At 35.0% G+C, this 11,024-nt stretch overlaps 1 protein-coding gene across 1 annotated transcript; it reads right to left on the reverse strand.

Annotated features, from left to right (window-relative positions):
- Positions 1 to 3,177: 3,177 nt before the first annotated feature.
- On the reverse strand, positions 3,178 to 4,873 carry LOC134840245 (uncharacterized). Its single transcript, XM_063855991.1, has 3 exons — positions 4,722 to 4,873; positions 4,135 to 4,428; positions 3,178 to 3,650 (listed from the first exon to the last, which is right to left on the reverse strand). Exons 2-3 carry the CDS (start codon positions 4,334 to 4,336, stop codon positions 3,424 to 3,426), a joined length of 429 nt encoding a protein of 142 aa, XP_063712061.1. The 5' UTR covers positions 4,337 to 4,428; positions 4,722 to 4,873; the 3' UTR covers positions 3,178 to 3,423.
- Positions 4,874 to 11,024: the final 6,151 nt, after the last annotated feature.

Here is an 11,024-nt window from a genome sequence, read left to right on the forward strand (position 1 = left end):
CTTTAATTGTGTACGCCTTAAAGAGCTTCCATAAGATAAATCACCCGATTCCTTCCAATCATGAACTAAGCGCAAAAAAAGAGCAAAAACCCGAAGACAAAATTCCTTCTCATATCAATAGTCGGAACAATAACTTATTATCATGAGCATAGCATTCAACTGCGTGGAAAACAAGACCGCTCGTATGTCAATGCAAAACCGTAAATAGTCCGACTACTCCTTAATTGTTCTCGAAAACGTTTTGATAAACATTGTTTTGATATTTTATAATTTTTTTACTGTAAGTATCAGTATTACGAGTCTGATAAAAGTAGAATGCCTATCAGCTCGCCTGATTTCAACTCGAAAGATTTTTGGGTGCGGCATAATTAGTGCGGCATAAAAATTCGTCTTACGCTTTCAGCCTCATAGATAGAGACTACAAGTGTTAGACGAAGAGTTTATGTCCAAAGAAATTGGTGAAAAATATATGAGGTCTTTTGCTGGCAAAGGATTATACAAAGTGCTTTTCTAACCTTGAAAAATTAAATATAATCATATTAAAATCAAGGTCTCTAGATTTTCCCAATACACAAAATTTGCAACCTGTGTAATTTGCGAAGGCAGTTCTTGCGAAGGCAGTTCTTGCGAATGCAGTTCTTTTGCGAAGGCAGTTCTTTTTGTGAAGGCAGTTCTTTAAAACACTGTCCTTTACAGTGCATTAAATAAAACAAGAAATAAGCTTCGAACCACAAAAAATCGGCTTTGTCTCGGATTTGACCATACGACCTACTGGACCTAAAAAAATTATGAGAGTCACACACTAACAATTCAGCCACGGACGCTTTATAAACACAAGCCACAATAAAAGCAGAGAATAAGTGCTATGCAAATTCCAATGCTACAGTGAAATTTTCATACACAGATGCGAAGCTGCGCTTCGCAAAAACTTGCGAGAATGCGACCAAAAAGCAGCTCTCTCAAGTGATATAGGCAAAAGTAGGAATAAGCCTCGAATTTGCAAAAACTCGAGGCTTAGCAAAAACTTGAATTAGCAAAAAGCTACGACCTAGCAAGTTTGAGTCTCACGCACTAACCATTCAGCCACGGATGCTTAAAATCCCCATAAACTAGTCACCTATAACGGTGCCACATATGCTCATAAATAACCATATCGATGCAGCAAAAGTAGCACAAAATACAAAAAGATACAACATTGCATATACAAAATTGCAAATCATAAAGCCACGTTATGTAAAATTTAAGCATTTCAAAAAATAGCGGGATACTTTGAGTAAGAAAATTTCTGAAATCGATATTTTACGATTGTTACGTTGTTTGAAACAAATAGCGTTCTTGGGTTCACTTGATGAATTAAAAAAGCATCAATTCTGTGAACTTATAACAATTCGAATGTCAAATCACATGTTATCAATACGCTGTGAAGATGCAACAAAGTGCCAACCATTTTGTTTTAACAGTTCGATGCAGCAAACTTTGTTGCTTTAAGTCGCAACAATATTTGCGATTTAGCCGCAACAAAGTTTGCAACTTAGGTTGAAAAAAAAATCGTACTGTTACACTTCGCAAGTGTAATAATTGTGGATTTTTGTCTATAAAACGTATAAATTTACCCGAAAGTTGTTGAACAAGAAGGCTGGATAAAAATTTCAAAGGGGATAAAAATAAAGGGGCTAAAAAGTATCAGAATAAAATTTGGTAAAAAAACACCTCTTCTGTAGAAAAAGAGGTGGAAATAAATTGGGATAGCTGGGCTGTCCATTAGCCCCAGCAGATTGGACGCCCTGTTTCCAATCCAACACCCGAGGGTGACTACGTCGCTAAGTTGCTCAGTGAGCAACTCCCACTCTGCAGACCCAGGGACAAAAGTCCGGGAAAGGATTTTCACCTTAGCTCACTGGCGTGGTTTGAGCCAGAGCGCCTTCACCACCAGGGTGTCAGGAGCAGCACCAGTCCCATATCTAACGTGAATCTATAGGAAAGTTGTTGATATTGACACTCTAGCAGGATGTTTGAACCCGCCGAAAGGAATAATAAACTTGTGGCTGTTAGAAGACATTCAAAACAAGCAAATTAAAAAATTCAACTCGCAAGAAGTGGTTCATGTAAAAGTTTTTCAAATAAAATGTTTCGGAAGCTGATACTTTGAAAACTTTACCTATATTTTTTCTGAATTTAAAATACGCTTGCCCCGAAAACACTGACAGAAAAAATTGATCTTTTAGCAGCGTCAAAAAATTTTAAAATTTGATTTGGAATGTTGGTGTATTAATGCAAAACAAAAACTTGGAAAAACGACTGATTTGTCGAATGCTTCTCAAAATTTATTTCACTTCTTGTTCAATTTTGACACTAATCAGATTGAAAAAGCGCAGATTGAAAAATTAGTAGTTGAATTAAATCTATATCAGTTTATTTGAATCTATATTTAATGAACATTTTTATTTGCGACTTACGTTATAAGAAAGAAGGTTCGTATTAATGCACAAAGTGGCTAGTGTAAACAAAGGGAATGAAGTAAACTTGCAAAAATTTCAAGTAAAACCACAAAAAAAAATTGATGGTGAGCGCGAGCAATTTATAGGATTTTGCCAATTTTTAGGACAAACTCATCAAGACCTTAATAAGTGACAATCACTTCGCTCTTTTACACTTAGAAATAATGCGGGAAACCTTTTGTGAAATAATTTTATATTTCTTAACCGTGCCTGACCACTCAACTGGGCAAGAACATGCTAAATTTATCTGCTACCAAATTTGGGTAGAATGAATGCTTCCGGTGATTTTTCTACGTAGAGTTAGGTAGGAAATAATTGAAGTCATAATAGTCGTGATACAATCGGTATAAAAAATCCGGATCCACTAAAAAATAAATTTTGGTTAGGAATATATTGCATGTTTGGAGGGCCAATCTGAGCAATGGTAACTATTGCCATCAAAAAGCAGAATAGAATCAAACATCAGCTGATTTTCCTCTCGTTTGGTCAGTTGAACTAGGGATTTTTTGTTCTCTGTAATTCATATTCAAACCTTATGCGAGAAGACTGCCCACTTGGCCATACTTTCATTTAAACTCAAAATTAACAAACCTGGCTTCACATAATTTCAGCTTTCTCACCCTCTTACAGTTCTATTTCTTATAGTAAAAAACAGCTGCTATGAAATCTAAATCTTCGCAATAAATATCGGTACCGTAACAAGTCACTAAAAATGCATATAAAAAAAGAGTAATTCATAATTAAGTCATTAAGTGGTACAATTTGGCCCAAATCGAATTCAAAAGTGATCCGCAAACGATTGATTAAAATAAATTTCATGCTTTTCAATTCCGGCAATTTCTTCCAAATTTTTGGGCGAACCATATGCATATTTATTATTGCCGATGGTGTACCACTTAACGCAGCATGAACATGCAGGAATGTTCTAGAATGTCTGTAAATCAATGACGTCGCCGCCTGGATTGGGATCTTCGCCATGTCTGTATCTGTAGTCGAGGCCTCGTCGTTCCAGTTCCTCGTTGAACCCAGCCACTGACACCACTGGAGCCCTTTCTCTGGATTGCGGGTAGGGACCGAAAGAGGGTATCCACAGTAACTGACACAGGTGTTCTTCTTTGTTGATGAGAAGAGATTCATAAAGAAGGTCGTAAGCTGCAGAACAATTTCATTCAAACCACTATCAATTTTTTCACAAGACTTTGCGGATCTGATCTACTTAACAATACCCCCTCTAATTCAAGAAAAAGGGATTGATAAGAAGATTAAGTTAGTCAATTTTTCAACCAATCAGATTGTTACAAAATTAGATTCTCAATAGAAAGCCCTAGTGCTAATTTACTAATTTATAGGGGAATAGATTCTTATGTAGATACCATAGAAGAGGGACTTTGTGGATTATTACACTTGCTGAAAACATGTTGTAAGCTGAAACTACCAGATAAAAAATTATCATAACACGGTGCTTCTCTTGCTTGGAGAGCTATTGAGTGTTTTTGCGATTTTTATTTACATGGTTCTGTCATCCTCAAACTTTACGAGTGTTATTTTGCAGCTCAGACCAAAATCGGAGTTTTTTTAGCTCGTTTTTGAATCCGAGGATATTGTGCTGCCCTACATGTTATATTCACTAACTGACCTTTAGTATCTCTGCAGAGAACATTGTTGAGGAGCAATCTGTTCTTTTCCGTATTATTTTCCTGCTCTCTGATCTGATCTCTAAGTTGCACACTCAACTGTTTGTTCGCGTACAGATACTGTGCCGCCTTATCTGCACACAACATGTTATGAGTCAATTGGAAGAACCCCTTCTTCAGCTTCTCTGCTTTCTCAGGGTCCATTACGAAGATAGTGTAAATTAAATACTATTTTTATATTTCCGAACAGATTGTGTTCCCATTGGAAACGATCTGAGTATTGTAATATCTGCCACCTAAAACAGAAAATCAGAGCCAATAGTTGACGTTTTCTATCATTTCAAGACATTATTTTTAAGGCAAAAGGACCATGATACAAGCTTTCTGTTAAATTTAAGACTCAAAACTGCTTTACCACTTTCAAGTGACCTTTATTATATACGCTTTTACTGTACTATTTCACTTTTAGATGTACTAAAGAACTTCTTTAGAAAAAACTAAGGTAGGTTTCAAACATTTTTTGGCTCAATCAATCAGTAGCAAAATGCTCTGTTCCTTTTTGATGAAATGAGCTTTCATTTTCGCTTACCTTAAAACTTTTCGTCACGTGGCCTCTTGAACTTTATAAGCTTGTCGGACTTTCTAAGATCCAGTCCTCTTGATTTCGCTGCTGTTTAGCAAGTATCCTCAAATTTTTCATTGATCTCTGAAAAGTCGAGTAGTGCGAGGCTGATATATTAGACGAAAACCATGTTAGACGAAAATGCAGAGCAGAGTAAATATTAGAGTCAGAGTTGATATAATTTTTAAAATGCGGCTTATTTTAAGTGTCTGCGGCAAATATAGATTTTTCTTTTCAAATTGATTTTTTTACTACCATTAAATTTATCTAAGCATTTTTTCGTGTATTTAGCAAGAGGCATTAAATTGAGCTCAAGTTCCTCGAATTTAAGTACTCTTTTTGGAATTTCACCTAATATGAACCTTTGTTTTTGAATAACATAGATTTGCTGACTAAAACCACCTTCGTCAAATACACTCCGCGTCATCATTTTTCGTACCATCTTAATACGTGGTAAACAATTGTTGAAAGACAAAAACTGGCCAAATTTTTTCCTACCCCTTGGTTTTTCTTGAAAAATGTCGAGAACTGCGCGCAAATAATTCTGTTTACGATTGATATAGCAGGTACCTGTCCTAACTTGGTTGACAGTCAGTGTTTGACATACACTCACGCAAGATTATCGAGTTAGCGAAAGAAAAACATCCAAATGGTTTTTCATATCGCCGAATCAGCCAAGAACTGAAGTTGCCAAGATCAGCAGTGCAGTATATGGTCAAGAATGACTACTCAAGAGTGAAAGCAAAGAGGAGACCCAAGCATGTGGCCGTTGGCTACAAAAAATTGTGTATAAAACGATGCATTGCTTTACTGAAAAAACGCAAAGAAAGGGTAACAGCCTCAAAAGTCCTGAGGGAGATAGCCCTCAAAATCATCAGAGAAACGGTTCATCGAGCTTTATCAAGAATGAGGTATAGGTATAAAAAGGCAAAGTTCACGATAATTTTGACCAAAAAACCGAGTAGGCCCCTGCACTGAAAGGTTGATTAAACCAAAAAAACTGGGATGAAGTCGTCTTTACGGATGAAAAAAATTTAATCTAGACGGACCCGATAACTGGTGTTCCTGGATGGAGGAAAATCATCAAGATTACCTCATCAAACGTCGATGTTGGAGTGGTTCCTTAGAGGTCTGGTTTATGACTTTTCGACCGGTCACATTTTTGTCAAAACGGTATCTGGTCGAATAAATTCAGACACCTACATCAAGCTTATGAAAGACACTGCCATCCCTTTAATGAGAGACATTCTCGCCGATGGTTTCGATCTGCAACAAGACAATGGCAGTATTCATGTTTCAAAAAAATTTTTTGACTTTTTTGAGGTGACAGAAATTGAGCTTCTACCTTGGCCCAGCAGGAGCCCGGACCTCAAAATTATAGAAAACGTTTGGAGCATGTTGAGTTCAAGGGTTTATGATGGTCCGCCATCGAAAAACAAGCAAGAACTGGAAGAACGAGTTTTTGAAGCCGTAGACCACATGAACTCCCATCTTTCTGAATATGTTAGAAGTCTATTCTCATCGTTGCATAGTCGTTTCTTACTGACTTATTTTGAACATTTCTGAAGTGGTACGAAAAAATTTGTCACACTTTTGCGTTCAAATGATGAAATTACATGTATTAAGATGATACTAAAAAATGTGGCACACAGCGTAGTCATCTGCATAAATAGTTTATACAGCATACCTATTTTTGAATTGGAGCAAAATCAAAAACAGTTTCACAATGTCTAAAAATTATCCAAAGTTATGATTATATATCTCTGAAGGTGTTCGGCAGACAACACAACTGATGAGACGACAGTTATTTCCCAGATGACTTCAACCCAAACCAATGAGAGACTAATAAAAACACAAAAATACATTTTCTTAATAATCTGCCTAAATTCTGTTTTTTATCAACTTCAGAGTTTCATAGAGTAAATTACAAATTAAAGCTCCTTTGATCTCAACAAATTTTCAAGAGTAACAATTTTTAGCTGGGTATTGTAACTGACCTATATTTGACAAAATTCATTTGAGGCTCATATGAAAAAATTCCAACGAAATCAAATTCCATGTAAAAAACACAATGAAAGAAATCCACACGAACCAAAACATAGCCAACTAACAGTTGAAAAAGAGCAATGAAAGCAAGGAAACTGAAAACTGACTTGATTTTTCAAGAGCCTTCAACTTTTGAATTGCGAAGAAAAAATTGGCCTTAAAGCTCTTTGAATTGGTAGAACATTTTATGATGGACACTTTTTTTGTTTAAATTAACCCAACTTAAGAAACCTGGATCAATACGTTAAACTTTTTTTTCGCTGGGAAAATTGATAATTAACTTCCCTTTTCGAAATCAGAAATTGATCAAGTTTCAAGCTTCTTTAAAAAAACTTTCAAGCTTCTTTAAAAAAAAGGAAAAAATAATCACAACCTATATAAGAGTCTGAACTACGTTCAACGAAGCAAGGGAAATAACAGAAAATCAGAAAATGGACAAACAGTTTTTTATCTTCAGTAATTTTGTTTAAAAAATCCATTTTAACATATAAAGTTTGCCAAAAAATTGCTGGTTATTATTACGCTTTTAACAATGGAAAAGCACTGAACTTAAAAAGAAATCACGAGTCAAACCGCGAAAATACAAAACTGAGCGTGAACAAACTTTGAGATTTTTTCCTGAAAAAAAACTAGACAAAAATCAGCAAGACCTATATAAGAGTACTCACTAAATTCATTACTCTTAATAATCAAAAATTTCCTCCGTTCATTAAAAAATTATATTTACCTAGAAAACTTTTTCGGCGCTGCCCCCGCCAACTTCAAGAAAATCGGATACATTCTTGCGCGGAGGGCGCCATCAATATTGGGATTGATGTCTTTCAAAATTGACGTTATTAGTCTTAACTGAAGTTGCGACCTTCAATATAGAGCGACCAACAATATCTCACAAAAACAAGCTATTTCAATGTAAACGAAAAACACTTTCCTGTCTTCCAAACAATTTTACGAGTTTTATTGTCTTTGCTATTAAAATAAATCAGCATTCTATTTCAATTTTAAAAATGGGACAAAAAATCAACAGACACAAGGCTGCGCTTCGCAAGTTAAAATGATTTTCTCGAGGGAGGTGGGGGGGGAATCAATATTGGGATTGATGTCTTTCAAAATTGACGTTATTAGTCTTAACTGAAGTTGCGACCTTCAATATAGAGCGACCAACAATATCTCACAAAAACAAGCTATTTCAATGTAACGAAAAACACTTTCCTGTCTTCCAAAAAACTCCAAAACTGTTGAAAAAACTCCAAAACATTTTGTCGACCTTTATTTAGGTCGATCAAATCAATTTTCCGAGCTCTCCCAAAGCATTAAGACCGTTTTTGTCAAATTTTCTGCGCAGCAGACAAAATGAAAAAAAAAAACAGGCGAAAAAGGCATTTTTAGACACTTCTTGGAAAATTTTGACCAAAAAATTGCGCTTTTTCGGCGCGCGTTCCCTCCTCAAAAATAGCGTATATTGGCGCCCAAGGCGCCTTTAGAAACTATTTAGGGTCCGTCACCAAATATGGATATCTCAAAATAGTACAAAAGTGTACCCTTTGGGTCGGCAGGGGGTCGAATCCCTAAGGGGAGAGGGGGCGTCAGACCCCTCAAAAAATCCGCCCCTGATTGCATCACAACAAAACTAGCATGGCAGATAGTCGAAAAAATATGACAAAAAACGTAAGTATTAAAAATCGAAAAAAATTACCTCTACGAAAACTTTACGTTAGTCTCGAATGACGTTCATTTGGAGAAAAGCATATCGACGAAAACCATTGAAACCGTTAAATAAGCATTCATAAAATTTTAAAATAGGTACACGCCAGCTGAGTCAAAAAAAATGTTGTCATAAAAGTTTAACAGGTTTTCATACTCTTCCTGAAACACAAAACCAAATAAACTTAATTTTTCTTAATACGCCGCAATCTGGTGTCACTAAATCGATTTAACATAAATCAAAATAATTAAGCAAAAAACTAGAAGAAATTAAACGATCGCAAGCGACTAACAGTCGGAATTTGGGTGAAACTGAGCATGTCAGCAAGAACAGCTGGTAACTTAATTTAAACTAGCGTGTAACATACCTCCGGTGCTTCGAATTTTTTAAAAACTCACAAAAACCGTACATATTGGAAACAAGATCTGCATCCTTTGAGTGTACTCTAACAGCACCAAAATACAGGGTTCGTAATTACAAATTTTCCAAAGTTTCTTATTCAAATTTTTTAATGCAAATTTTGAAAAACTATAAAAATTTGTGAAGTTTTATATATGTTCCTTGCAAAAATTCAAAATTATCTAAGAAACGTCACATCTTAGAAATTGAAAACAATTGAGAAGTCGCATTTAGACCCAAGATTTGCATCTCCTGAGAGTACTCTTACAGTACCCAACTACAATGTTGGGAAATTCAAATTTTAAGAAACTTCAAACTTAACTAAAATATTTTTTGAAAACCAGAAAAAATGTCACACCTCAAAAACTACCACGATTTGAGCAGTCTTATTTGAAGGCAATATAAGCAATACTTGATAGTACTCTGACAGCACTCAACTACATGCTTGGGAATTTCAATTTTGTGAATATTTTGTAATTTGAGTTTTCTGAAAATTTCTGAAAAAATCACAAAAATCGTCGTATCTCGTAGAGTGAAAAAGTTGGACATTCTTAATTGGAAGCCAAATTTGCTACTCCTGAGATTACTCTGACAGCCCCCAACTACAGGTTAGGAATTTCAGATCTTGAATAAAGAGGTTTAATTTAAGTTTTCGGTATTTTTTTTTTGAATAAATGACAAAAAACGTCATATCTGGAAAACTAAAACGTTTTGAGCTGTCATATTGGGAGGCAAAATCGCAACTCCTTAGAGTGCCCTGAGAGAGCCTCACTAGAGAGATGTAAACTTCAAATTTTGTGAAATTTTTTTTTATCTTAGTTCTCGGAAAAAATTTTCTATATCTAAGTTCTCGGAAAAAATCCTAAAAACGTCATATCTCGAAAACTACAAAGATTTGAGCAGTCATATTCAGAGGCAAGATTCGCCACTCCTGAGAGTACCCTGACAGCATTTAACTAATTGGTGAGAATTTCAAAAATTGAGAAATTTTTTGAACTTAAATTCTCTAGAATATTTTGAAAAATCTCGAAAATTACCGAACCTCGTTAACTAAAAGGATTTAGTTATTCATATATGGAGGCCAGAATTGCAAAACCTGGGAAAACCCTGACATCATCCCACTATTGGTTTGCTATTTTTAAACTTGATGAAATAAACACTGAATTTAAACGGGAACATCGAAAAAAAACCTTGACCATTGCAATATACGATATAGCTTAAACGTGCCAAAATACTTTTGTTTAACATTCAAAAAAAATATGTTGAAAAAGCTTAAACATGGCGAGATAGTGAAGCCCGCATTTAAATATATAACAGATAGATAGATAGATTTTCATGAAATTGGGCATGTCAGCACGTAACAAACATCTCACGTGCTGAACCCTTTCAACGTTTTAAATAGGAAAAAAGTCTATCCGGTTGCAACACCCTTCATTATCACAAGAGTAGGCTGTACACAGATACCAAAACTGAACTTAAATTTGTGCAAGTCAGGCAGACAAAACCAATTCATAGTAAAACACAAGCGTTCCTTTGGGTAAAACAAATTGAAATCACAGTTCTCGCATTTGATTAATAACGTTGATTCTTTTTGAAAAGAAAAAACAGTTTAGATCGAACTATTGTAAAAAAAAAATGAACTATTCAAACTTAAAATTTGTGAAAACAATAACTTTAATAATCAGCAAATACAACCAGACCTGTTGATCGATTAATGTCTTTCCTAAAAGCGCAGTTTGAATATAAAGGAAAGGAAAAACTTGTGTCCTGAAACACTAAATCGAACTTCATCAAAATTATTGAAGCTTCATTTTAAAACAAGAAAAATTTGAAACAATCAAGTGTTGGTTTGATTTTCTTAATAGCAAATTGATTTCTCTCCAAACACACAGAAATACTAATTTGAAGCCAAAAAAATGTATGACAACAAGCTGGTTTTGAACAAACCTTGAATTTTTCAAACCAAATTATTTGATGTCCTCATTACTATGCAAAAAAATTTTTATCACAAAACTACAGTGGTTTAAAAGGGAAGATTCAAAAACTTATACTGCAAGAATTGCTACTTGCTGCTCAGAGCACAGAAAACTCAGAGCACAGAAAACTCTTAACAAAACATATTT

The sequence above is a fragment of the Symsagittifera roscoffensis genome, chromosome 2 (assembly GCF_963678635.1).
Source record: "Symsagittifera roscoffensis chromosome 2, txSymRosc1.1, whole genome shotgun sequence".
Taxonomy (NCBI): Eukaryota; Metazoa; Xenacoelomorpha; order Acoela; family Convolutidae; genus Symsagittifera; species Symsagittifera roscoffensis.